The sequence below is a fragment of the Phoenix dactylifera genome, chromosome 7 (assembly GCF_051530095.1).
Source record: "Phoenix dactylifera cultivar Ajwa chromosome 7, Ajwa_hap1_PhDact_Kaust_v1.1, whole genome shotgun sequence".
Lineage (NCBI taxonomy): Eukaryota > Viridiplantae > Streptophyta > Magnoliopsida > Arecales > Arecaceae > Phoenix > Phoenix dactylifera.
This window is the reverse complement of record NC_143196.1, coordinates 34,265,876-34,293,807: the sequence shown is the minus strand read 5'-3', so window position 1 is coordinate 34,293,807 and position 27,932 is coordinate 34,265,876. Positions and strand designations below refer to the sequence as shown.

At 38.7% G+C, this 27,932-nt stretch overlaps 3 protein-coding genes and 1 pseudogene across 8 annotated transcripts; all 4 read right to left on the bottom strand.

The window, feature by feature from the left end:
- Positions 1-216: 216 nt before the first annotated feature.
- LOC103701983 (serine/threonine/tyrosine-protein kinase HT1-like) lies at positions 217-6,092 on the bottom strand. Of its 3 annotated transcripts, XM_008784228.5 has the most exons (4): positions 4,934-6,092; positions 1,608-2,063; positions 766-974; positions 217-578 (listed from the first exon to the last, which is right to left on the bottom strand). In XM_008784228.5, exons 1-4 carry the CDS (start codon positions 5,294-5,296, stop codon positions 449-451), a joined length of 1,158 nt encoding a protein of 385 aa, XP_008782450.3. In that variant the 5' UTR covers positions 5,297-6,092; the 3' UTR covers positions 217-448. The 3 variants fall into 3 exon arrangements, with proteins under 3 accessions (XP_008782450.3, XP_008782451.3, XP_088557983.1); XM_008784229.6 differs by lacking the exon at positions 766-974; XM_088701857.2 differs by lacking the exon at positions 217-578 and having other exon boundaries at positions 580-974.
- Positions 6,093-11,816: 5,724 nt separating this feature from the next.
- On the bottom strand, positions 11,817-16,350 carry LOC120110979 (uncharacterized). Of its 3 annotated transcripts, none has more exons than XM_088701855.2 (3): positions 16,210-16,350; positions 14,372-16,096; positions 11,817-14,095 (listed from the first exon to the last, which is right to left on the bottom strand). In XM_088701855.2, exons 2-3 carry the CDS (start codon positions 15,183-15,185, stop codon positions 13,791-13,793), a joined length of 1,119 nt encoding a protein of 372 aa, XP_088557981.1. In that variant the 5' UTR covers positions 15,186-16,096; positions 16,210-16,350; the 3' UTR covers positions 11,817-13,790. The 3 variants fall into 3 exon arrangements, with proteins under 3 accessions (XP_088557981.1, XP_088557982.1, XP_038982988.1); XM_088701856.2 differs by having other exon boundaries at positions 14,372-16,084; positions 16,210-16,347; XM_039127060.3 differs by having other exon boundaries at positions 14,372-16,077; positions 16,210-16,347.
- LOC103701982 (CASP-like protein 4A2) lies at positions 16,340-18,406 on the bottom strand. The gene is made up of 3 exons (XM_039127708.1): positions 18,081-18,406; positions 17,798-17,933; positions 16,340-16,549 (listed from the first exon to the last, which is right to left on the bottom strand). The coding sequence occupies exons 1-3, from the start codon at positions 18,404-18,406 to the stop codon at positions 16,340-16,342; spliced, it is 672 nt and encodes a 223-aa protein (XP_038983636.1).
- A 682-nt stretch (positions 18,407-19,088) lies between these two features.
- On the bottom strand, positions 19,089-26,220 carry LOC103701981 (protein EXECUTER 2, chloroplastic-like; annotated as a pseudogene). Its single transcript, XR_016395838.1, has 11 exons — positions 25,899-26,220; positions 25,525-25,641; positions 25,331-25,440; positions 23,484-23,561; positions 23,225-23,306; positions 22,780-23,042; positions 22,384-22,696; positions 21,151-21,276; positions 20,907-21,070; positions 20,746-20,820; positions 19,089-19,295 (listed from the first exon to the last, which is right to left on the bottom strand). The product of XR_016395838.1 is annotated as a protein EXECUTER 2, chloroplastic-like (transcript).
- Between the last annotated feature and the right edge of the window lie 1,712 nt (positions 26,221-27,932).

Genomic DNA, 27,932 nt, shown 5'->3' with positions numbered 1-27,932 from the left:
TGGAATCTTCGTCAAGTTCTTCTGCACTACAGAGAGTTGCTTGACTTCCAACACCAAGTGATCCCTCATCAGTTTTATCTGCCATTGGTGATCGATTTTTTTCCATCCCAATAAACCCACAAACACTGGTTTGTATACTTCTTCCATCCAGTGGTTGTCAGTTAACGAAAGCACTACAGATATCAGCAAAAGTTGAATGGAGCAGATAAACAGTAATGGAGGAGGATGAAAAATGGATTCAAAGCAAAGCATGTTCCTGTTAACCAGGTATCATAGACACTAAAAGAAGACTCCTCTTAACCTGAGAGTAACTCAAAAGAAAGAAATCTAAGATGACAATTGTAAAAGTTCTAGAAACCACTAGCACAATTTCCACTTGAATTTGAGCTTCAATGATGTTAGAATTACGATAGCTCAATGCATCTTGTGCCCTGCAAGAACTTCTGTATCAAGAAACAAGCTCACTACAAGGTAACTCGCTTTTTTTCCATAAGAGACGACAGTCCATTTGCTTTATCACCTCTATCCTGTTGCTTTTGCCTGCTCCCTGACTTGAATTCTCCAATATCAGTCGCATACTGGGAAAGTAAACATAGAATTTAATGATACAAACCTAGATTATGGTAAAGCCTTCATCTCATTCATGAGGCTAGCATTAAGTGAAAACTGGCATGATAGGAAAAATATGGTACAAGTTACACTGCATAGAAACATAGAGAATTGTCTTATGCTCCAAGAGAAGAGGACTTTCCAACAGCAATACACCTTGGAAAGCATCCAAGCAAAGCCTGCTGCTGAACAGGCTTGAAGGACAAGAAAAATGCAGGATCCTTTTCAAAAGCTTGTTTGTAGCTCTCAAGTATAGATACGATCTCCTCAAATTGAGGCCTTTTATCAGGGTTAGTTGCCCAGCACTGAGTGACGAGATGACTTAATGCCAGAGGACAAGCAGCAGGCAAAGGTGGTCTAGCATTCTGCAACAATCCATGGAGTTGAGATATACATGAAGAATAACAGAGCAAGCTTAACAAATTAACAAATGAATAAAACAAGAAGATTAATGTTTTTAGCTAACTCAGTAACATAGTCAAAAAACAGGAACCTTAGTAGTAGTAGTAGTAGTAGTAGTAGTAGTAGTAATAAACGCTAGTTGACACATACCTACCAACCCATGAAACCAAAATACAAAGAATAACTAGGCAACCATGGGGAAAGTGGCCCTCAAAGTCGCGTTCATACAATATTTCTCTTTCCAGTTCCACATGCTGCCACCTAGTAACCATAAGGTGGCAACATATATGCAGCAGGCCACAGGTAAAGAGATAAAGAAACCAATAAAGTCCTTGTTTCACAGTTGGTCGTACTGTATTTTATCTTCAACGCACAATATATCAATCAAAGAGGCACAATATATCAATCAAAGGGACACAATAACCTGATCAGCATGAAACCAAGAGCAACTTATCCAATGAGGTCCATGTAAAATCACTGAAGTAGAGAAAAAGGAAAAGACCTCCATACAGATGTGTCTGACATCTAAGAACTTGCTAGAAATTAATGCAAATTATGAATATATGATCACATCATAGGAACCTGTACAATCATACCTTCTGGGCAACAGCATAAGCAGCCTGTTCAGGAGTCATGTCTTGGAATGGGATCAACGCTGTCAGTAGTTCCCAAAAGACAATGCCAAAACTGTATACATCAACTTTCCTTGTATGACTTTTTTCCTTGACCATTTCAGGGGCCATCCATCGATAAGTACTTGTGAACCCCTTCCCACTGCCACACTGAGATTCCAAGCATGAGATTCCAAAATCTGCTACCTTCACAGACATATCTTCCCCAAGAAGAATATTTTCTGACTTCAGATCCCTATGGAGGATTCCCTGTGAATGAAGATAATTCATTCCACGAGCAATATCGAGGGATAATTTCAAGACCAGCTTCAGAGGGAGTGAGTGAGGCTCTTGCTTGTGGAGATATTTCCGAAGAGAACCACCTGCCATGTACTCAGTGATGATGCAGAAAACTGGAGGTTTCTTGCATGCAGCAACGAACTGCAGAGAGACACAAGTGCATGCATTACCCTGATCACGTCAAGATGATCATGAAAGAATTTTTTTTTTGCAAGAGAGTGGAAGAAACTAGCATTAATGGATCTATTAAAAGTTTCCCATATAAGTCAATGTAGCTTTATATAAGTTTCCTTCTGCAAATGGTGAACCCTAACGAATCTTGCTCGATCTCACTGGTTGGTGGGGTGCTCCATTTTACCATCTTTTGCATAGACACCATGTTTGCCAGGCATGTAGCGAGGTAGTTTGTTGTACCTCCTCTTCAAATTCTCTCTCTGTCCAGGCCATTCATCAATACCTCTCTTGTAGAATCTTTGAGCCACTTATCTTCTTCTCATCTTGCTTGATTGCTAAGAGCTATCAGTGATGATAAATGATTGCTAATCCAACAAATCTAATTCTACTACTTTGTCATATGGAACCCTGGTATGTCTTGGCTGCATGTACTTCTCTAAGTGCCCCAGCTTTCTAATCTGTAGGAACTTCTCGTGGATCCTTACCAGTGTCATATCTATGGGGTGCTCAACACTTCAGTAAACTGAAGGGTCTCGGTAACATATGGCTATCGCTAGCTTCTAGGTATTCCTAGAACAATCTTTATCAATCGTATCAGCAAAGGATATCATCTCTTACTTAAATAAATAAAATAAATGCCATAAAACATTCATCCAAATGCTTTTCTATATAACTTGCATGTCTTTTTTGCATAACTAGGGTGCAACTTAGTGAATAGTTTGATTTTTCACATGTAGGCGATGCATTTGACCATTAATTCCCTCGTTCACCATCCATTCTATACTCTGTTTCTTCCCAATTCTAGCACTATTGAACAACTCATGCGCTCTTTCATCAATACTCATTTATAACGAGAAAACTCTTTAAGCATGGTATGTTGTAATTTTTGAAAAAGGTGGAGTGGGGTTGGGAGTGTGAGTGTTTGTGGGGGTGGTTTAGAAATGCTCATGAGACATAGTTTTTTATGCAATGAAATACGTATCTAAATTTTATCGGTGAGGGGATACAAGCGTAGACACATGGGCTTATTGGCTTACTGTAACTATCTGAACCATTCACCTTCTATACCTTATATTAAGCTTATCTTATAATAACAGGATGAATGCATGGTTCTCATCGCAGCATTAAGGATAAGTTTTGATTTTAATGAATTGAAGAGGATAAAGTTAGACTACAGGACCAACAAACAACCAACCAACTTATGAAATGTTAAACATCAAACACAGCCAGTTACTTCTAAATATCCAAAGTATAAAAAATAAGCAAACATTGAAAGGAATGATAGCAGTGTAATAATTCTTATAAATAAAGAGAATGTGAAAATAGAAAAAGCAATGAAAATAGAATGATCTAAGATGCAAAAGATAAAAGAATGGAGGTTGCAGTACAAGTGAGCGGTCTTAGGTTGAAAACCATTTCTTACATGTGCAATCTATCGAGTGTCTTCCCATCTTTAGCAAAAGAAGTTCACGTCCAAATTGTGCGACTACATTAAGAATAAACCCATGAACCACCTAATGAAGTTATAAACCAAGTGACAGGTGGCGGACTAAAGATGAAGTAGTTAAAAGATTTTGCAAACTGGAAAAGAACAGGCATAACTTCTGGATTAAAGAAAGACTATGATAAGTATATGGAAAGGAGATAAGAGCAGCAACAAGTCATGAGATATGATTGTGAGGAGGGTTGATTACGAGTTTCGAAGTGATTACGCCAAAGCAAAGATATCTTACATAAGCCACAGACAAACAGCATCTCGTTTTTGGATCATGTAGTGTTAAAAAATAAGGTAAGATGAAGGTCAAGCTGAAAGCAAACTGAAACTGCAAAGGAAAACATTGATGGACAGGGGTTCAGTAAATAGTCGACCATAATTGCCACATAAAGAGGCAACCATTAATGGCATATACAAAAGAAAATGATACAGTAAAAATTGACAGCCAAGGGATAGCACAACGGTGCCATTTTATCTAATTTCAAGTTATCACAGATGAAACAGAAAGATTTAAAAACATACAAAAGATGCGATTGAGGTGGATTAGAGGGAGATGTAACAACAATACTACATATAAGGAGAGTTTTATACTAAGATAGGAATCACTGAAGAGAACAAGCTATTAACAACGAAATTATCGGGTATATAAATGAAGATAATGGTAAAGTGGAGTGAGTGAGACTAATTGAGTTAGACATGAGTACACAAAAGGAAGGTTATAATTTCCTGGGTTAGAGGATTGTGAACTGGATAACTGACCATTAGATACCAGCAAATTCTGGTAAAGAGGTTGCTCTGATTTGGTTCAACAAGATCCTCAATAGGTTAAAGGCTTAATAAACCAAGGATGGAATTCATAAGAGGGATTTGAAAAGCTTGCAGTGATGAAATATTAGTATTCTACGATACAGTTGATGCTGAATAGAAATGATAAGGCTTGTCTGCTTATGGCATAAGTACTTGTGTCTGATGAATTTAACATCCAAGATTCTAGAATCATCATCAGCCAAATTATGTGATTTTAGAAGCATTAATTTCTCCCATGTTTAATTACTCCAAATCAGTGAGAGTACCAACCTAATATGTCCAAAAAATAGAATACAAAACCAGTTTCTTGTGCTATATTTTTGTAGTATCTTAGACTCCCATGTTATAAAGCAATAAGTTTAGAATCCATAAAATTTCATTGAATTCAACATTAAATTAGAGAATGATAAATCACAACTAAAAGAAAATCTCTAATAGTATGAGCATCCAAACGTTGCTTCTCCATATACCCCATGCCATACAAGTGGTGATAGTTGTATAAATTAAAACCTGGAACTTTGCATAAGAAGATTACCGTGACTATGTTAGGATGCCGGAGATGAAACAACAATGCAACCTCCGAAGTGAACTGCTGCTCTAGAGAAGCAGCAAGAGTCACATCCTCCTCAGGCTGGCTTATCAACTTAATGGCCACCTCTTTATCCTTGTATATCCCATGATAAATCCGGCTATGCCGCCCCGAAGCAAACTTAGTCCCAATGAGCAATTGGGACATATCTGCACTCCATTCCTCCTCCCCTCCACCTCTAATCTCCGCACCAGAAGAGACCAGGTACTTGGACCATGACACCGCCTTCCTGTACTCTCCAAGAGAGAGCTTCCTCTCTGGTCTTTTGCTCCTTTTCAAGTTCTTTTTAAAGCAATCCAAGCTCTTCATCGATTTAGATCACCAGTATTCACAATAACCATCAACCACAACCAAAGAACCCCCCAACGCCCTAATAATAATAATAATAATTCCTTTTTAAAAACCTCAAATAATACAGCAATGCTCGCGCAATGAATAACACGCATAGAATTTCCGATAAAAATTGGAACTTTCTGACAAAAAAAAAAAAAAATCGAACTTTCTTCACAGACTGTTAACCTGAGCCAGGCTAAGGCGATACCATCTTGAAGTGCAAATCAAGCAGAGAGCTCGGTGATGCACCCAAAACCCTCTCCATTTCGCTACATTTCGCCAGTTCTGACAAACCCCATGGAACACCTCAAACGGAAGCTTACGGAGCCTCAGAACTCTCACATCACCGCAGATCCGAGCAGAATCACGGCCTCGCGCCAAAATGAAGAAATAAAATCAGAAAAATCCGGAAGAAATTCTCATTAATCCTTGAAAATTCGAAAGAACCCGATAATTCGTCCGAAAACTTTTCCGGTCCTCTTCCTTCCTCTTACGAGATTAAAAGAAAGGCGAAGAAACGGCAAGCCGTAAGCTCGATAGCTCACGTAGTGGAGCCGAGGAACCGGATCTTCCTCTGATGATAGGGAGTGGAGAAATCGAGAATGAGGAGGGTTAGGATTGGGGCTAGGGTTTGGAGAGGGAGAGAGAGAGAGAGAGGAGAGAAAGAAACAAGCACAGTGTGAGAGAGAGATGGAGGGTGGGGGGAGTAACGTGGGACGCCGCCCAGGCTGGGGGACAAACGATTTCATTTCCGAGTCAGGCCGACTCTGCTATCACTGCCGCCCATGAACATGGCTTTTATTTCCAGATTACCACTCTCTCTCTCAAAAAAAAAAAAATAAGATAGAAACATATATATATATATATATATATATATATATATATATATATATATATATATATATATATATATATAAAGGGGATAGAGGGATGGGAGCTAATCCACCAATAATTGTATATCGACAATATTTGGTCTATGTTATGTTTAAATTACTAGTAGACCAAATCAAATATGAATCTTGCCCAATATGTTATAACAATAATTGATCTAAAGTTTTTGTTTATGAATCCTTTGCTCCAAATTTGGCCAAAACCATTAAATTATGATAGTGAGGACTCATCAAAGCTTCGTAAAACTTTGAAGGAACGTAACTAGGAGTCGTAATATTAGGTATGCTTGATTATAGTAAGTGAATCAATCTAGAATGCACAACACTCTTTTGCTCAAAAAAACAATTCGATGCATGCTGGAAACAATTAACTCTGTGGTTATTTGATCCTAGATCATCTTATAACAAGTTTTACAACTAAATCTCAAAAGAAAATGTAAATATAGTCATATTTTATTATAGCTGAAGAGAGTCATGGATGCATAGGAAACTATATTGGAATAAGCTTTAGAACCAAGCCAAACCCAAAACAAAAAAATCAAGCATGAAACCCTACTAATGGTGAACTGTGCAGAATCAAAAGCCAACCAATGGTACACTAGTCAAAATTAGAAGACATTCCACGACAACCTTTTATCGTTTGAAAGCTCCAATTCTTACTCCAAGATAGACTCTGAATCCATAATAATAAATCTTCAATTGATCTGAGGTGCCATAACTAGCTTGGAAGGAATCCGACAGCAACTAGATCATCGTCAGAATACAAATTCTTCTAAAAGGCTGAGAGTAGTGAGATTCTTAGTTTTGGTATCTTATGACTTATTTTTCTTATTCTTTTTAGACTCTAAAAGCATCATAACCTCCATAGGTTTGTTAGAGACGTCAAAAACCTACAAATACCCCTATTCATACTCAATTTGATCATTAAAAAAATTAATAAAGCTTCTTGTTTGCCAGTTGCATTTTGATATTTTCTTTTTGTGTGACAAATTTTACGTGACCCAAGTAGATTCCTAAAAAAGGCAATGCAGGTGGTTGGTGTAGTCCTTAGTCATAAAATGTTTGAGGTGTCGGTTGATGGAGTCCTTTATGATGACAAAACCTTTTTGATAGCGAGTCAACGAGCTACTAATTATCCCTTCTCCTTTGTTTTTTCCTTAACATCTACATCTTTAGCCCTTAGTTTTCAATTGATAATTGCTTTCAACGTTCAAGGTTTAAATTTATTTACGTTGCGTAGCATGCTATAGTCTTTCAATAGGCAACTCTAAAATTGGAGCTAGGGCCCCCAACCAGCATCATAGAGTTTTAAATAAAATAAAGTTCTCTAATGATAAAATTAAGAAGGCAAGTTAGATTAATTGTAATAATGCAGCTTAAACATTTTTATTGCATACTTGAAAACTATATGTGGTGGGTCCTATATTTGCATAGTGAGTATGATGTCAATAATACTTTTATTGATGTATTCCAAGATAATCATATTTTCTAAAATACAAATCTTAAAATCTATCATATGCGACACTTACTCTTAAATAATAAATAAATAAGCATTAAATCACATATCTATCGCTTAGAATTGGATCTATCATGCACTATTAAATATATTTTTGTATAGCGACTCGATATCAGGTACGGTCTAAGGTTTGGCACTTGTGAGCTATAAAGCCATAACAAAATTTAGAATTTAAAATACAAAAAAAATTAAACAATATAAACACCACCACTATTAAATAACAATCAACATCATCAATAATATGTAATAATCAGGATATTTCCTTGAACATCATACTAAATTTCAAAGTAAATTATAAAATCTCGTGGATGATTATATAGTTCTGGTTGATATACGAAACCAGAAAATAGCAATTTGATGATTAGTTGGCCAACTAAAATCACTCCTGATGCTTCAAGATGTATGGAATCAGGGAATAGCATAAATCGTTGATGAATTATTTTGTTGCCATATGGGGAGGGACACGGGAGTGGCAGTTTGGTTATATCGTGGATGGAGAGGGGCGTTTACAGGGGTTGCTCAGTGGGGGAGACGATATCGGGGGGAGGAATCCTCACGCCTCCTGATGGAGAGGGGAGCGTGGGGCCCGCAACGGCGTGAGCTATTCTGAGGACTTGTCGGACGGCCGTATAGTTACTTTCGTGTACGGCCTCCAACCCTTCTCGAGGAAAGCCGTTACCCCTTTTCTTAATCTGTATAATAATAAATTAAGATAAATAAAAGGACAAAGCCTGATATTATCACCCAACCATCTCTAAGACTCTAACAGACCAACAACATGTCATTGTTGGTGAGTAATGATATTTCTGAACCCAACTCCATGTCGTTTGTATTTCAGGTTTGAGTTCTAGACCCAGACCCAATTCGTTCGCTGAGGGAATCAAGTGAACATAATATTGTTCAAGAATGAAAATGGTTATAGAAATTAACCTATCATTTGCCCAATAACTAAGCTAATATCCGCCGAGTCGGTATTGGAGATCGTACCGAATGTAACAATTCAGGATCTCATACAAAAAAAATTAATCGGAAGTTATTTTTTAAATTCTTTAGTCCTATGCAGGTATCCAAAATTTATCTGGTGAACAACTGATGTGAGACTAAATATACGATTGCATGGATCCTCACATAGATATACCGAAAATGAAGATTTGATAGAAAAAAGGAGGGGAGAGAGAGAACCAATTCTAACCGGAGAAGAAGGAAGAACCAAGAAGAGAAGACGAAAAAAGAGAAAGGTGAACCAGTTCGAACATCTGGAGAGCATAGCATCAGCATTGGCATCAATTAAATATAATGATGTCGATATCGGCATCAATCGACGAAAGTTTTAATACCGGCTAAAGTTCAAAGAAAGAAAAAGAAAGAGAGAGGAGGATCAAATCATTAAAGTCAAATATGGTCACAAAGGATCAAAAAGTTTTATAATAACAAGACATTTAGATCCGCCAAACTATCTAGATTCTTGATCAATTTAATTAGGACACTTCAGCATATCTTACTAATACTTGCTGCCATATTATTATTTTAAATTATCTAGATATCTTAATAAATTCATCTATATAAATATAATTTAATGATTTATTCTTATAAATTTGCAGAAGGCTATTTTATATATTTAGATTGTGCATTAACTAAATAGTCATGAAGTCATATGCATTGGAGGACAATGCTAAAGAAATCGAGGGTGGCAACAACACCTTTCACTGGGAAGGCTTATGAGGGCACGTGGCGAGTTCCGTGGATGCAAGTGATGAGAATAAAGTCTCAAGTCCCGCCATTCGAATGGGCCCGGCCAGTTCACAAGGCGTTGCTTGCACGGCAGTTGTGAGCAACGCCTTGCGCGCTGGATTTGGATGTTCATGCTTTTATTCTAAAATTTCATCATAAATCTCTAAATTATTCATTCCAACCTCAAATTTGATCTCCATCTATCTATGTTTCACACTCACCACCCCCATCTTTTTATTTTTTTTGATAAATCAGATAAATTAAACCAAATAAATATAAATATATCCATAAAAATTAGCGGACAAAATATTTAACAGCGAATCAAAAAAAAATGTATCAAGGAATTCCATAATATTGAATCTGTATGATTAGCCATATAAAACGCCATCCAATCAACTGCATTATTAAAAACTTTGTTCTTTTGTACTCTTCTGGACCATGTGATTTGTTTGTAACTCGACAATAAATTTATTTCAAAGTTACTTATATGAAGGGGTATTTTTTTGGCAACAAGGATTAAGGAAGGTTGCAAACCTGAAATTAAGCGCAAAGGAAGAAACGTAAGCATCAAATTAAGTTCCTTATGACCAGAAAGCTCCCAATTCCCAACTAGTTTGTGAAAAGAAAATGGGTGGAAGCCATGATGGTTATAACCCAAAAGCCATGGATCTTGAATTGGAGCATAACTTCTAAAATTGAGGCTTTTGGTGATTCTTTCTGCATCAATTACAAACTTTTTCTTAAGGTTTTTTTCTGTTTTGCTAAGAAAGGATAGGGATACTAGAACAGTTTCATAAAAGTAATGAACAGGAGACAAGGATATGATGTAAAGATGTCATCACCTTTAAAGTCAATACATCATTTATATCAATTACGTGCCACTTTAATTAGCCATTGAGCAAAATTTTTGCATTAAAATATCCATCTTATGTCAATCATGACATTATGTTTTATAGATATAGGATGAACTGGGATGGTGGCCCACTCACATGACAACATGATAGACTTTTTGGTTGATTGGATGCAAGTGACAATCTTTTCCCATTTATTTGGTCATTCACACTTGTTTAAGGCCAAGCTCAGATACATAAAGAATGATAATGGGTACATGCATGCTCTGGAATGCATGTTCTTTTGAAATCTAGCAGCCAATCCCTTGTCTAAATTATTCATGTTTTTTCTTGATATTAAAGGTAGGAATGGTAGAATTAATTCAGCAAGGAGGTGAAGTAGCGAGGCAGTACTTGCAATATTTAAGATACCACAAAATTATTACCTATATGTTTGAGAATAATTATTAATTATATGTATATATTTAGGTTGGAATAGAGCCAAACAAAGACCTTCTAGTTTTTTCCTTTGTGGAGTGCTCCATTGTTTCAATTTATAGATTGGTTTTGGGCCTATGGCTTGGAAATTGTATATTTCAGATAAGCAGCAATCGGGTACATGCAACTGCAATGCATGTTTGAGAAGGAAAATTAATAAAAATTTTAAAATATATCATATAAAATATAAAGAAAATAACCGGATAACTCATATATTTTTTTCTTGTATTATTACTTAAAAAGATTATTAGCATCCAATTATTTTTTTACTTCCTTTTCAAAAGCTTGATTTTTGATTATTTAATTTTTTGAATAATAAATTCATTAAAATAGGAATTAGTTACATATTGTAAGAGAGGTGGAAGGGTACTTTCAAGCCAAATTCATTAATCTGCTTCTAAGCCAAACTGCATGAAGGAAGAGAAAAAGAATAATTTGTTACAATGAGAACTGTAATTTTATCTTTTAAATAACCTTAAAGGTTTCATGATTGTTAACCTTCCATATGGTAAAAAGGTACGGTTACTTTAAGGGCTCGTTTGGTTCGCGGGAAAAGAAGGGGGGAAAGTGTGGTCAACGGGAAAGTAATGAGATGCCTCTTGTTTGGTTGGAGTTTTCAAAGGAGAGAGAAGGGAAAGTTATATTCCCATGGGAATGTGATTCCCACATTTCATGGAAAAGTCTTTCCCATGAGAAACATGGGAAAGTTACTTTCCCATGAGGCGGGAATCACTCTATTTTTACTTTTTCCCAAAAAGTCCATTCAGCATTAAAGAAGCATTAAAGAGGCATTAAAAATCTAATTTTTATTAAAGGCATAATAGGAATTATATATAACTTTCCTAGGAAAGTGGATGGCCAACCAAACATAAGCACCTTGGAAATTTGTCACTTTCCCGTGGTCAACCAAACATGCCAAAAATACTTTCCTAGGCATCCTCTTCCTAGGAATTTGTTTCCCAGGAATCATATTCCTAGGAAGGAAAATGCTTCCCGCGAACCAAACGAGCCCTAAACTTACCAAAGAAGACAAATGCTATACTTGTCAAGGAAAAGCAAAGAATGTTATGGGGTGCTGGTCATATCAATTTTTCTCAAGCTAATTTAAATCTAACTTTGCAACTTATGATTCAACCAATCACTTGTATACTCCATCAGTTCTTATTCTTATCATGTCGTGTTAAAATCAAAAACAGGGATTTTATGTAGTTTGGCAATGTGCCTACATCCATGAGAGCAAAACGGCTGTAATTTCACTACCACCAAAATAACAAAAATTACAAGATATTTATACTTCAATCCTAGTCCGATACATATATATATATTTGAAACTCCCAAAAATACCCTTGTACCGTATCGTAGAGGCATTGCCCCCGCACCCCCAAACCCTATCAGCATTCCTGGTAAACTAACAGTAGATAATTGCCCCAAAAGCAAGTCCATGCCATTGCTTCGCTCCATACCACTCAAATATGAGCCATTTACTCTAACATGTCGTGGGGCAAAAGAAATTTTTGCCTAGTTGGAACAAGCACTCGCCATTATAGCCAAAGAGACTTAACTTATTTTATTTTAATCAACTTGTCTAAGTTGCTAATGCATTTGATAACAATTATTGGATAAACACCAACTACCTAACATATATAATCAATGATACATAGAGAACATGTTGGAGTACTTTACAATATAATAAAGGATATGTTGAGTCATCATCGATCGTACACATTAGCAAGTAAGATTGAATCTATCATATCTACTAGGAAAGGATTAGATTAATTCTAATGAACCTTTCTGATACAAGATAAGGACAAGCTTTATATGCATGGTTCCTTTTGTCCCCATTTATGAAAGATTCTCAGGAGGCTCCAAATGGCTCTATTTTATCAATGTTATCACAGTGATTATTGGCAAAAGCATCTTTCTAACATTAGCCAAACACAGATTACATTAAGCATCAGGACACACACACACAATCTCTCTCTCTGGTAGTGAAATTGGCAAATTGTCTAATGGACAGAGCATGAGGACAATTTCACAATAGAATGTAGCTCTATAATTGCATGATACTAATCATGGACCCATGGTGCCCATTCACATTTGTTGCACTATACCTGACAGTCATGCCTATTGGTGATTATGATGGACTAAATAATGTACTTGCAAAAGAACACTAGACCCACCTTCACACAAAAGTAGATTACAGGGAGTAGCCTCTCATTTCAAGGGTATATATATGTAGGAATCTAAAAATTATCAGTTAGTATACCTCTCTCAGATGAACATGCAAGTAGGATGGCCTAAGCTCTTTTTGGCCACTAATTTCCCCTTGTTGTACATGACTAGCAATATCAAATTTTTCGCAGAAACAAGAAAAAGATAGCATTGCTCTCTTCTTTTTTTTTGATGTGAATTGGAGGAAGTAAGACACTTCCCCCAAATTTTATTCAAAAGAAAGTACTATGCACAAGAAAGTAAAATGGAAGTTCTATCTCTCTTTTAATCTCAACGAATCTAGACTTTATTGCATCCATTGGAGGAGACATCCAATTCGAGGACAAGGGAATTCAGAGAATAGTCTCCTTCAATTCCTCCCTCACTTTCCACATTAGCTATCTCCTTGTTCAGGAAAGGAATGTCTCCTCTGGTACATTCTCATGGCCACATCCCATTATTCATGGCTTTCTAGTGTTGGTGCAACCAATTTATTTATTTTTTTTTTCTAAGGAAAAGTGTAACCCAATTTATGCTGTGGATAAAAGGGTCCATATTCCACATGCTAATATTCTACTACTTTTGTATGTTGGATAAAAGGGTCCATATCCCAATTTGAGTTATCTTCTGTTGCTTTATTTATCTTTTAGTTCGTAGTCTCTTAGTAGTATACAATCATAGTTATCCCTTCCTTTTTCATTAATACTAACAGTTTTGCATTAATAAATTTACAATAATTTCTAAGTGAGGCATTAATTTTAAACAATGATGGAAGTAAGAAAAGAGCGAAGCTTTCATTGCCTATTTATCAGTCGCAACCTATTACTTTCTATTGGCATCTTCTGTGAGGAATGGCTTCGGTATAATTTGACAAACTCAATGCACTGCCTGATGATTGCCAGCACCGTGAAGTGCGTCTCGAAGTCATTTCTTAATGCAGGGGGATGGCTAATATTATGCCTCTTACTTGATGTGTAGTTCTCCATGAAGTAAACACAATCAGTTCTTGCCCTGAACGCAACCTCCCGACGAAGCTCTTCAGCTTGCTGTGTAGTTTTTACGGCCTTCTTGTAGGTTAACACGACGACGAATTGCAAGCCTGAAATTATTAACCGTAAGAAAATATAAAATATATAAATAAAGCTACTTCATTTTATTAGCTTAAGTTTTTGAGACAATCAGTGGTTTTAACATTTTTCACCCATTAAAAAAAAATCCAACCCATATGTATATGTATGGAGAAAGGAAGAAAAAATAAATTTATTTCATCCAATCGGCCTAAATTTTGCCCAATGGGAGTTGGTGAAATGAGAAAAAGGCAACGGTAGATGGTTTGCCGATTCTTCTTTATTTTTTTTCACGAAGCTAACGGTACCTCGTTCGCGGATGGCGCTGGCGATATCGGGCAGCTTCCTGACCGCCAGGTTCCGCTCCTTCTCCGGTCCGCCGCAGCGGAGCACCAGAACCACACACTCGGCCGCCGGCGCCGCCCCATCCCCTCCCCCGACGCCGCCCAGCGCAGCCTCCACGTCGGCCCTCCTCAGCCTTCCAGCCTCCGGCAACGCCGGCGCGTCCACCAGCTCCACCATCGCCTCCTCCTCACCCTCTCCCCATGCCACCACCGCCCGGACCGCCCCGCGCGCGAGGGTGGCGGAGCCGGGGCCCGGCGGCGCCGTCTCCGCTCGGAGGAGCAGGGGGCCGGCCTCGCCCGCGAGGGCGCGGCACGCGGTGTTCACGAACGAGCTCTTGCCGTGGGCACGGAACCCCGTGACGAGGACCGCCGGCGGGGTGGCGGCGGCTCCGCCGTTGTCGCGGCGGAGGCTGAGGAGGGCGTCGCGGATCTCGCGGCGGAGGGAGACGACGGCCTCGTCCCGGTTGAGCCGCCGGAATGCGAGGAGCGCCGCCGCGCCGGTCACGGCGGCGGTGGCCAGCTTAACGAGGAGAGGGAGAGAAGGGCGCAGCATTCGGCCTCCACTTCTTGGATTAAAAAAAAGAATATATTTAAATTGCGGATGATTTGGCGGACTAGAGTGCAAAAAGGAGGTTGAGGAATAAAGAAGATCAAGATCGAAGGAAGTGGCAAAAACAGTGGAAAGAATAAGAATAGGGTTCTTTGCCACCATACTTTGTTTCATCTTTATTCTCTTTTCAGGATGAGTCCAAGTTACCTTAGCCTTGTCATAGGCCATAATAGATCATTAAGCACAGGGTGTGTATTTCCTGTTCTTAAGCAATTGGCAAAATTTTTGTCATCAGCTGTGCGTTGATTGCAGCAGATGGAGTCAAAGTATTTGATACTATGATGCCAACGGCAAAATTACATACTATCCGGAAAGGTCAGATATATGCTATGAAAAATTTGAGAGCTGCCGACTCCCCAACGGTTGTTAAGTGAAAATTTTGTCCATAAATTTTAATAGCTTAAAAACAGTTTTAAAAAAATCTTAAGTTCTAACTAATAAAAAAATAGTTTTTAGTTCAATATTTATTTTTTTAAAAAAATTATTTAAAATATCTATTATAGCAGATAGGAAGGGCAGAGCGTCTTGATGGAGTAGCACAATTTTTTTTTACTTTTTCTTTGTAAAGTGTCTGCTAATTTTGCTTAAGAAATCTGTTCAAAATTATCGTTCATTGTTGTGATAAAATCTCCTGTATAAAAGGCAAAAGAACATTTTCCTGTCAAAAAACACCTTTAAAAAGGATCCTTTTTTTGGTCAACGGTGATCCGATGGACTTCATATACTCAATTCTGCAAAAGGTTTTGGATCTTTAGTTGTTAAAATGCACCTCTAGTAACATGGGTAAACTGATAATGGAGAATTCAATACCTTCAGTAAGGTAAAAGTAGTTAGTAACTCAGTATAGCATATCATTATGGAGACGACAGGCAATAAATGTATAAATATTTTTAGCCATACTTGTGACCCTTTCAATCTCAGAGTGGAAGGTACATCAAAAACTTGTTATTCAACCAAAAAAGGACAACCAAATAATTGGAGGAGCAACTTAATCCGGTGCCCCTTCAGGTTAGCCCAAAACCAAGATGAGAATGTGTCGCCAACTTGATACCAGAGCTCCCTGCAATCTTAAAACAAAGCTGCATTTTTACAAATATAAACTTATCAAAGTTTATATCAAAGCCACTCAAGTGGAGAGTTGCTGAAATGTTAAAGAGGACTCTTGGAGGATCCAAAGCAAAAAATGTCTTACATTGTGAAGCTACTAAACCTTTCCAGCAGCAGTAAGCTTACAGAAGAACTGCCAGGAAAAGAGATTTATATCAAATTTATTGTCGCGTATGGGATGTGCGAAAATATACAAACAAATCAGACACTGCCTGTCACTGAAATTGTGAGCCGAAATTGTTTTGGTTGAAGAGATTGTAGGCAGAGATGAGGGAGCTGAAGGCAAATGCCAAAAAAGCGAGGAAGGAGACAGCAACAGAGCCATTGGCCATGCTTGGGAAGGGATCAGTTCCCCAGTTGGACACCCAGTCAGCGATGCGAGCCGTTGCTGAGGATGATGCTGAAATCAGAAGGTATGCCAATATCTGCAATCAACAAAGAGAAACCAACTAACACATCCATGGATTTGCACCAGGTAGGCTACTACCAGAGTCCAATGGCATGAGCTTGGAATGATTCATAGGAGTTAGCATTCTCTCCTAGTTATGGATTAGGCTGCATAAAATCTTATAAAGATGATTCATATTCACTGTCAAACAAATTCCAAATTCCCCTGCTTGTGCATTATCACTACTCTATAGCAATAATTCAAGCACTAATGCAGAATGCCAAAATTTTTCTGCGAGGTCCTGATCCATAGCCAATGACACTTGATTCAGGAAAAGTTGTTCACCATGGAACTTTAGCTTGGATGGTACCTCCTGAGAGGGGGCCAAGCTGTGTTTAACGAACTTGGGTGGGCTCCCGCTTATCCTAAATACAACTCAGTCAAATTAGAACCTCGAGCTATGACCTCGATGTTTTGAGCTAGCCTAACTAGTCTAGTTTTTTCAGCTGCGTCTGCTTATGCTCTAGGGTCTTCTGAAAATAATTACGGCACACTACCATACGATGTTCTATTTTTCTATAGAAATATGTTTGCTCAAGAAAAGTTCTAGAAGATATTAATCGTAAATAAAAAGATTGTTTACAAAGAAAAACTAATGAGCATGAGGCCAGCCTGGGATTTGACCCTTAATCAGTAAAATCCCCGAGCGTTGAGAAGTAATAACATGTGTTCGAAATCTCTTTGGAACAAATATTAACCAACCAAGTGTGGCAATTTGAATCTCTTTGAATTGGCATTTCCAAAGGATATCTTGAGTGAGGGAATTGAAAGAATAGTAATATGTAGATTAGAAGATGACAGGGACTAAAATGCAAAATAAAAAAACTTAGATAAAACTATATTTTAAATATCTATGCCAACTGAAAGAATTTTTTTGGCATTCATTAACTTTTTTTTTGCCCCCCCAGTTAGTTATCCAAACTCCACAGTAAGTAATTATCTCTCCAAAAAGAACTAACAAATGTATTCGAGCTAGGGATCGTTGTTGCTTTTGTGCTTATCTTAATTTCGAGGTTTCTCCGGATCCAGGACATTTTTTTGAAATTGACATATAAAAACGATCCAAATGGAGCAAAATTATGTTATTTACTATTTTGGTAGGAGCAATGAAAAGGACATATTGTGGGCCCTTAAAAAATTGTCATTTATGTGGATCATTGACCATCGAGAAGATTTCAAAATAAAATTTTTTTATGGCTAGAAAGAGATTTGGAAGGCTGTTTACCTGATCCATGGCGAAGTCGAAGTAGTCCCCAACCGAACGGTCGATGATGTGCTTCTTTTTCATCATGTGGTGAACCTGCGCGTACACCTGGAATCCCGAGTACACGAACCCAATCACATTCACCGACACGCAATACCTGAACCCATCCCACCGGATTTACAATTTTCTCTTTTTTTAAAAAAAAAAACTCGATGGATCGAGGAGGAGACCTCTCATCAGGTCCGTCGGATCCGACGGGCAAAAAGGAAAAACTGAGGAGAGAGAGAAAGAGGAGGGGGGTTACCGGAATTGCTTGTAGCGGTCGTAGGAATCGAGGGCCCAGCCCTTGCGGTGGTCAGCGGCGAGTACGGAGAAGGCGACGAGGCAGAGCACCGCCTCCGCCACCCGCGCCCCCACGGCCGCCTTCCACAACGACGCCGCCAGGCGGCCCCGCCACAAGATCCGCGACACCCCCCGCGACGCCTCTTCCCGCCGCTCGCCGCCGCTCCACACGTGCCACCCGTCGGCGCGCTGTTCCCGGTTCGCCACTAGCGCCGGCGCCGGGATGCCTTCCGGCGGGGCCGGCAGCGGAGCGGGGCGGGGGGGCGAACCCGTCGTCAGCGCCGCCATAGTTCCGATATCGAGTAGGAGGAACGGGTGTAAATTTATATATATAATTTATTGAGGGGATTCGGGGGGTGGTAAAAGGGACCACAGGAAAAAAATATTCGGAGGGGCGGGGGTAGTGGTCAGTGGGGGAGTTTGCTTTATCTTTTTCTTATCTTTTTCTTTTTTGTTAATTAATGCGCAGCGAAGAAATGAACAAGACCAGAGAGACTTTTCCAAAAGGCCATAAAGATTATTAAAGGCTCCACCCAGGAGTCCTCTTTTCTCCTGGGCCTTCTCTTCTCCTCTACAAGATTTTCTTTTATTTATTATTGAGTAAAACAGAAGATTCTGGGCCACGCAAAGATGAGTAGTCTATTTCCATCCCTACACGGCAAATGTAGCTGTCGATCAGCCATCAAAGTCTCGCACTTTAATAGCATGGCCCACTCCCGAGGCCCAGTCATGGGAAACAACTAGCTTCAGAAAGAAGCAATGACATGGTAGAAGAAATCACCATTGCTGGTTTCAAATGAGGGGGAGATATAAATATATTAATGTCGGAGATTTAGAACCTGTTGTCCGAGTAATGATCCCTATGGCTATATGCAAATCAAAAATTCTGGCATGATTTAAAATTCTGCTACTTGGTAACTTGGAATTTCGCATGATCAGCACTCAGGTAGAGAGAAAATAATGGAAAATGTTGAGGAAGCAGAAAATTCTCACAATTAAACTTAAAGCCGAAAGAAAAGATAAAGGATTATGAACATTTGTCTAATTGCCACCATTTTCAAACTCAATTTTGAAGCGAGAACATTTGTTTGATCTGCACAACATCAGTCTGGGAGTTTCAAACGCTCAAACAACACCAGGAAGCTCTGCTCGGTTACAACATGGAGGAACCAAAGCCCTGCACAAGACATAGCGAGTGTTAAGATTATTTCCTTAGGGAGTTAGTATTTTTTTTTTCACCAGTATTATAATCTGGAACAATCTCTCAGTGTGACACAGCTTGGTAGCCCAAGCTGAAGCCATTGTAGGAGTTTAAGATGATCCACCTTGTGATTTTGGCCTGTCGCACTTGATGATCGACTTATGTACTCAGCAATCAATTTCGTCGGAAAAACCACTTACATAATTTACTAGCCAGAGGCAGTTTGAAGCCCTCCTACTGAGATGGATGTTACCAGCATTTGGAAGACTAAATCAGAAATCCAGCCATTGCCTTATTTTTCACACTCCAAATGGGTGTCATCAAATAACTGTAGCACATGATCATGCTATTCTAGGTTGATTCCTTGACATGAACCCTTCCTTTGTGTCCTCCATGCTCCATGTTTGCTCGTACAGTCGACCTAGCGTTCGTCTCTAAAATGCCCATCTTCTGGATTCGAAACCTGTTTATTACTCTTTTTTTTTTCCTTATAAATATTTAAGGCATGTGCTCTTCAAATAACATCCCAAAGCATGCCTCCACTTCATCCCTTTGTCATCTAAAGCAGATGTGGGTGCAGCAAATTCAGATTTGGGTATGTGGAAGTAGATCTCTTGACAAAGTTTAGAATACGAAGCACTTAGGACTTGGTGTGAGCAAGTACAGATCCTAAATAACAATTTCCTGTTTCCTACTTGAGATAAGTCTTTAAAGCTTCTATCAATCACAATTGTGAAACTGTAGAAAAAGGAAGCTGAAAAACTAATTACATAGGTTTGACCAATAGGAAAAGATCTAAGAGCATGGAAGAGGTTATTCTTTACAAACCCCTAGCCTCAACCAACTGAAATCAAAGAGTATCAGTCTTCTGCCTCTTGAATCAGAATGTTCCATCAGGAAGACTAATAAGCTACATCTATTAATTAGATATATTAGCATCACACTGTGCGACATGTGTTTCATGGGTCTCATTTGTTTGTAAGGCATTTGATGCTGAATGATAAATTTAGTCTCAAAGCTATGTAATTGCTGGCATAGAATTACACAAATACAAATACTATAGCCATAAACTAATTTGCAACAAACATCTAAATATCTAATTTTACCTTCTCATTGAGCTGTAATAATTATCCATCTACCCACTGTGGATTCTTGAATCCAGGTTCTCCTATTCTTCCCTGGCCCTTGTAACTCGCTACATGCAATGTTCCTGCAATTGGATCAGCTCTAAAGAACATCTTTTTCCGAGATGGGGTTCTGAGTCATTACATAAGTGCCTAAAAACAAATTTAAATCATCACATCAGCAAGGAATCTAAGGGCTGAAATATCAAATTGTTCTTGGAAGGTTTGAAAAAGGTTATGTCAGATTATCACTTCCACATCTGATACAGGATCAAACTAAAAGAAATTAAAGCAAAGATTACCGTGCCAAGCTCCTCTGGATAGATTCCATGGTTTTGGAGCCGATTCGCCTTCCCAATTTTAGCACGAAATGTTACCTACCCAAGGTAAACCAACTAAGAAATATACACAGAGTTGACCTATTGAAAAATGTGAAAGAAAAGCCAATCAATTAGTCACATGCCTGTCCAGCAGGAACATTTAGATCACCTGTCAATTTTACTCCTTCGACATACTCGAAAAATTCTCTGTCTTGATCTGTTTCATCTGTACCATTCCAGCGACCATACTTGCGCTGCAGTTGTACCACCTCAGTGCCACAAGGGCCAAAAGCTCCCACATATAAACCTGCATGGAGATGGAGGATGCTGGATATCACATATTCTAAATCAAAAGTAAACCATAATTGATTCTCCAAACAGACTTGCCATCAAATGGATCCAAACCATCATTGTCAGTGACGATCCAATTAAAAACAGTAGTCCCTGATAATCCATTTCTTCTCTGATCCTGGCTACCGCAAGCTGGATAACCTCTCGGACTTCTTTAGAGACCTAAGAAAGTTCACCCTTGATTGATTAGTTCAAGTGACATATAGATAAATAGTTCAAGATGGCTCCTGTTCGACATAATGATGTACTATTACTGTAATGTCTCAATAAACTGGCACACCATAAACACTCATTTCTCATAGTCAGCTCTAAGAAACCTATCCCATCTTTTGATTTTGTTCTCATCTAGGGTCATACTGTAATCAGCCTATAGCCAGTTATAAACACAAGGTAACAGCGCATGAATTGATTTGGAATGTCAGCATACACAAGCTTATTAACTGTCAATAACATTTTGTGTTTAGCCCCTTATATTCAATACAATGGGAATACACAACACATGTCATTCTAATATATAATTACAAATACATTAAGCAGTTCATCTACATTGGCAGCATCCTTTTTCCTCAAGCTAAAAAAATACCAGAAATGAGAGGAAATGTAAAATTTCAGTCGGAGACAGAAATGAACTCATGCTCAAGGAATATGCACTGAGCATTTGGCACTGTCCAGATAGAAAGTAAATACACAATAACAATATTGAAGTATCTATATTTGACAGCTAATCTGGTTGCTTGAAAGTGTGACGGAGCATAGGCTCCAAGTTATAGCAATCATATTTCCATGATACTAATTTGAACCCAACCTCTAGAGAGCACAACAAGTGGCACTGACTAAGGTAAAGGCCAGCAATATTATGAAGGAATGCAAGAGTTCGCTATCTCTTAAGTATTTTATATATGTGAATTTAAACTTTTCCTTTCATATAAATGTAATCATATATACCAGAAAAGTCAGCATAACAAAAGGAATCCAGCATATTCAGGAGTAGCGGTGGTACTACTAGTACTAGGAAGATGCATGATTCAACATTATGAGATCATCGGAGTCACTGAACGCTAAATCTTGATTGCAGGTGAGGCAAAAGGTACTCGACTGCTCGTGAAAACTGTAGTATCAACAGCTCACTTAGTAGTGTTTATTATTATAGAGTTGGGACATAATTTATAATATCAAGTTGGATCACAAACTTGGAGAAATTAAAAATTTTAATAACTGAATGATTGAAGATTGGTCCAGTAATTGAAGATTAGTCTATCTTAAGCACACCTTTGAAGCCTTATCTCCACTCAAAAATGCCTTTGCAACATCAGGAGGCGTAAGATCTGAGACTGCCTGAGCAGCAATAGCTGCAACTTTGATTTTTCTAGCTTTTCTTTTTTCAGAATCAAGATAAGCACTTCTACCAGGAATATGCAGAATGAAAGAGTCCTTTTCCATATCCTTTATTTCTGCTGGAACACGTATATATGATTTTGACAAAACATCCTCTTTGTTATGAAGCACTCCACCAATATAGAGCTTCACAGTTGTATTTTTGCTCCCTTCAGATGAATAGCACCCCCACCCACCAGAAGTGCTTCATGCTGAATGCTATCCAGATTACTGGTCTCATCCTTCAATTCATCAACGAAAGCAGTCTTCACTTTGTCTTCGTGCATTAACCTCTCCAAAGATTCTGTATCTTCAGGTCCAGTAGCGTTCAATACTTTCACTTTAAATCCAGGAATCCGCTCTTTGAGAAAATTTATGATATTTTTAGTACCTGCTTCACTAGAACCCTTAGCACTTATATCCTCACCACCTTTTTCTGTTGCATCATCGCTGCTTTTCATCATAGCGTCCTCATTTCCTTTCTCTACAGCAGCATCATTTGCAGGATTTCCTTCCATGGACGAGTTTTCAAGAGTCAGATCCAGCTGAACCCTCTGTGTGTTTCAATAGTGATGTGGGGGAAAGGGTTGAATTTCCTTTCGTCGCTTGCAAGGATACTACGTGGCCAATGGTTGAACATCAGAGGGGGTTGGGGGAATTAATAAATGGTTATAAAAATTTGACCAGAGTATAGTAGAATTGAAGGAATCTTATAACATCCTGAACATTACAATACCTGTGCTATATATGTCCCATCATCATCTTTGACAAGAAATATTTCAAACAATGTGGTTCCTTTAGATCCAGCGAGCAGTTGCCTGAAATGTGCGGTCATCAATAAGCTATAATGGCTGATCAGAGAGAGAGATAGAGAGAGAGAAGAGAAGAGAAGAGAGGAGAGGAGAAGAAGGAGAAGAAGAAGAAGAAGTGATGCATCTCCCAACACCTCGAGTTATGCATACTATTCTGCTAAAAGGATCATCTGAATCCTTTACCTGAAAACAAGAAGTGATGGCGGTAGCATACACAAATCAGAATTGCAGTGCATCATAGAGTGTTGCTCTAAACAAGAACTGTGGTATGTAAAATGCTAATTAAAATGATTACAATGCTCAAATATTCACTTGAGACTGAGTCTCTCTCTGATCAAGAAAAGATGCATAAGGAAAAACAAAATAAAATTTATATACATTGGTTCAACTTAGCATTTGCATGTATTTAAGAGTTGGTACACAGAGAGTGGGAATGAAAAAGGCCTTTTAGGAAATTATTGGAAGCTGATGCTCAAAGTGGTAACCAAATTTGAAGCTTCTTTCTTTCAATAAGTAAACACTGTTGAAGAGTAAAGGTAGTAGTTTGTTGATGAATACATGGTAGACTTATAGGCATGTTTCAGAACCTCTATATCTTAGGGGATCATTTTGCATATACTGGCCTAAACAGCATAAACAGATAAGAACTACTAGGACATGCAACAAACACATATATATGCATCAGGTCAGTTGATTTTTGTAAGATTCAAGCTTTTCCAAAATGTTCCATAGTTAGTTCTTCCTTTTTCATATATTGTTGTTAATCTATAGCATGGTATTATATGGTGCCCTGAGGCAAACTATATATCGGTGAGATAATTTATTCACATCAGCATTCTTATGAGGGAGGATTTCTAGTGTATGTACCATGTGGTCATAAGAGTCACAGATGGAGCTTTCTCATTCAAAAAATGGCATTCTTAATCAAAAAAACAAAGCAAAGTATTTTGTTTAGAAGAAAAAACAAACTTTAAGGGCCTGATCGGATAATCCCGAACAATCCAATAGGATTCACAAGAACACAAGCCAGGGGAGACCTATTTCATAGTATCTACCGAGATTTTTTTAGAGTAAGCCAGCCCGAATCCTACAGGAAGAAAAAAAGATGATGTCACAGTATCTTTTTTTCCACTCTACAAGAATGAACTGGAAAAGGTCCAATTTATATGGGCTGGGCCAAGCCACATATTCAGTAATATTAGACATAATCTATGCACATTATTTAGAGGATATGTGCTGAATGGGCCAGACCCAATTCTTGCAGAATTTTTAACCCAATCCTGCAGGAATATTCAGGCAGGCCCTAATTTGCTAACAGAAACTTAACTTATCATTCACCTACTACTCTATCTTCCAATGCCATGGTGTTGTCGCACTTGACACCATACCCAGTAACACAATAAACTTGTTTCAATACTAAATTATAGCGCAAAGTGTCATTTTAAACTCAGTTCGAATTCTCAAATTCTATTAGCTGACTTGAACAAGGTTATGAAAATACCCCATTGCATCACTGAAAATTGTGTAAGTGCACTACATGAACATTGCCAATAAGTGGTAATTGTAACTATTAGACCATTTAGGCAAAGACAAAGTAGCATTTGTGTATTCTTTAACCAGCAATGTACAAGGATTGAAACAATATTTATATTACAGGAGAAAATATAAGCATGAGCAGAGAAAGGAACAAATTCAGCTACAACAATAGTCGCATGACAGTCCTCCAAAATAATGGAATGCAGGTGCAATAAAGAAGCAAGTGAATGACGGAAAATAATAATACTAAAGAACAGTTGATTTCTTGACATACTGTCTATAGTTGAATTTTGAAATAGAAAAATAAGTTTCGCAAAATTAGGCAGTCTAAAGCTGATCTACATATTTATGTTAGCAGCAGAGATAATGTTGAAGGCGCTATAGAGATCCAAGCAACCAGAGACATCCAATAAGGATAAAGTTTCTGGAGTGGCTAACGATATGGCATCTAAGATGGAAGATTTCTAGAACTCAAGCAAACTCTTACATTAAACTAGTGTGGCCAAGGCGAGGGAATATGTGCATGATAGGGAATTACTAGCCCACTGCATGCGAGTCTACATAATCTTGAAGCATCGTGATAACGTTCCTCCTCTCCAGCATTCTGTGGAATGAGAAAATATCGTATCAGTATTCAAAGTTAAAAACTGTTCAACAGATTGATAACGATAGAAAGAATATGACTGACCTTCAACTCGGACATAACTTCAGCTACAACATCTTTCGATGTTGTTTCTGCGATAGCTTTCTTCGGTTTCGCAGCTTCGAATAAGTCCTCCTTTTCGATTGCTTCTTCAAGTTGGAACTACCAAAATAGAAAGGAGAAAGTTAGATTAATCGATTCGGATTGCCGCAATATGAAAAAAGACAGGCAAAAAGAAAAAGAAATTAGGAGCATTGAATTAATCATTGGATTGATAAGCATATATTTATTTAAAGCCGCTAAAACGGAGAGAAAAGTGAAAATAGTCGAAATCTAACTCAGAGAATTCATTAGAAAAGGCCGAAGAGATCTCGAATTTGGGCTTTACGATTCAAGGGAAGGCAGCAAAATTGGGTCACCTGGAGTACAGAAACGAAGTTCTCGGCCCGGTCGGTCTCCGAGAAATGGCGGCGGAGGCGGTGGTGCTCCAGCGGCAGGAGAGGGTAGCGACGCCCCGTCCTCGGGAGACCGAGGAGCGAGCGGCAGGAGGGAAGCGTCGGGGAGGCTGAGGTGGACTTCCCGCGAGGCGCGGAGGAGCGGCGAGGGGAGAGGCGGCACCGCCGCCCCCCACGCGTTCGCGACGGCCATCATTCTCAAGTTTTAAGGATAGAAGTGGGGCGGACAGGAGACAAGGGGTGACTCGGGAATTTGAGATAATATAACGCAAAGTGGTAGCAAACGTACCAGGGGTGGTTCTATATACACCCCCCCTATTGCTAAGGACACCCCCCAAAAACAAAAAAAAAAATACCCAAACTAACCTTTAGTGTAATTACCATATTGCCCTTAAAATTTTCTTAGTACACCCCCCTTCCTCCTCCTCCGTTTCGTTTTGAAAAGAAAAAAAAAACACCCCTCAAACCCCCCCTTAAACCCCTCGATCCATTTACATCGTTTAGGCGATCTTTGAAGGAGATTTAAGCCCCATTCGAAGCATGGACAAGCAACTAGTGATTTGGGACGAAGAATCGGCCGCAAAGGTACGTGTTCCACCTTGTTTCGAAATTTTTTTTTTCACGGTTCGTGCTCCGTTCGGCACTGGATCGCCGAACAAAAGGCTTCTGTTCGGCTGAACAGTGCCGAACAGAAGCCTTCTGTTCGGCAACCCTCAACCGAACAGAAGCCTTCTGTTCGGCTGCACAGTGCCGGACAGAAGGCTTCTGTCCGGCACTGTGCAGCCGAACAGAAGGCTTCTGGTGCCAAATCGCGTGCCGTGCTGAATTTTGTGCCGAACAGATCCTCTGATTCATTAATTCTTGGTGATAAATTATTTTATATGTAGGGCTATGCTACAACCGAATCGAGTATAATTGGATCAGAATTTGTACTGGATTACACAAGCGAATTTACAACTTACGAGGTATTATAATGTATTGTGCAATTTTGTATTAGTTTAGCGAGCTATTTTTACAACTGTGTACTTACATAAATTGTTTAATGTATAGATCTTCAAGAGTAGAGAGGACTTGTGTAATTGGTGTCGTGAAGCTGGGAGGCAAAATGGTTTTGTTGTTGTAATCAAATCATCCGATGCAGGTACCATTTCTAAGAAACCCAGAATTACGTTAGGTTGTGAGAGAGGTGGGACGTACCGAACCAAAAAAGAAAAGCGAATAAAGACTGCCTGTGGGACAAAGAAGTGTGGATGCCCTTTTGCATTAAGAGGAAAGAAATTGGATACTGCGGATGATTGGATATTACTGGTCGTATGTGGAGTGCACAATCATCCCGCTGCAGAGAATCTGGAGGGGCACTCATATGCAGGGAGATTATCTGAGCAGGAGACGGAATTGTTAGTGGATATGTCGAAGAGTTTGGTTCGTCCAAAGGACATATTATCCACATTGAAGGAAAGAGATGCCCTCAATGTTACGACTATCAAGACTATCTACAATGTACGTCAACGGTTTAAAGTTGTAGAGAAAGCCGGGAGGTCTGAAATGCAACATCTATTAGGTAAATTATCAGAGGCTAAATATATTGAGTGGCATAGGAATTGTACTAATACGGATGTTGTGCATGACTTATTTTGGGCACACCCTGGCAGCATTGATTTGTTCCGTGCATTTCCCCGTGTGTTGATAATGGATTGCACGTACAAGACGAATAGGTATCGTCTTCCGCTCTTAGAGATTGTGGGGGTGACATCTACTGACATGACATTTTCAATTGCTTTTGTATACTTAAATTCTGAGCGGGAAGAAAGCTATACTTGGGCATTAGAGAGATTGCGCAGTGTCATAGCTGATGATGTTTTGCCTGAGTTGATTGTTACAGATAGAGACTTGGCTTTGATGAATGCAATTCATAGAGTATTTCCTACTGCTAGACATTTATTATGTAGATGGCATATTAGTAGGAATGTTTTGGCCAAGTGCAAAAATTTTTTCGAA

Excerpts from the sequence above, each read along its gene's own strand:
- LOC103701982 (XM_039127708.1), bottom strand. The coding sequence starts at position 18,406 with ATGGCGGCGCTGACGACGGGTTCGCCCCCCCGCCCCGCTCCGCTGCCG. Across the intron at positions 17,934-18,080 it reads GACCGCTACAAGCAATTCCG|GTATTGCGTGTCGGTGAATG; the intron begins GTAACCCCCCTC and ends GGATGGGTTCAG. Across the intron at positions 16,550-17,797 it reads TCGACTTCGCCATGGATCAG|ATATTGGCATACCTTCTGAT; the intron begins GTAAACAGCCTT and ends TGTTGATTGCAG.
- LOC120110979 (XM_088701855.2), bottom strand. The coding sequence starts at position 15,185 with ATGGCCTATGACAAGGCTAAGGTAACTTGGACTCATCCTGAAAAGAGA. Across the intron at positions 14,096-14,371 it reads CAGCGCCATCCGCGAACGAG|GCTTGCAATTCGTCGTCGTG; the intron begins GTACCGTTAGCT and ends TAATAATTTCAG.
- LOC103701983 (XM_008784228.5), bottom strand. The coding sequence starts at position 5,296 with ATGAAGAGCTTGGATTGCTTTAAAAAGAACTTGAAAAGGAGCAAAAGA. Across the intron at positions 975-1,607 it reads CTTATGCTGTTGCCCAGAAG|AATGCTAGACCACCTTTGCC; the intron begins GTATGATTGTAC and ends GGATTGTTGCAG. Across the intron at positions 579-765 it reads TTGCTTGGATGCTTTCCAAG|TATGCGACTGATATTGGAGA; the intron begins GTGTATTGCTGT and ends TTACTTTCCCAG.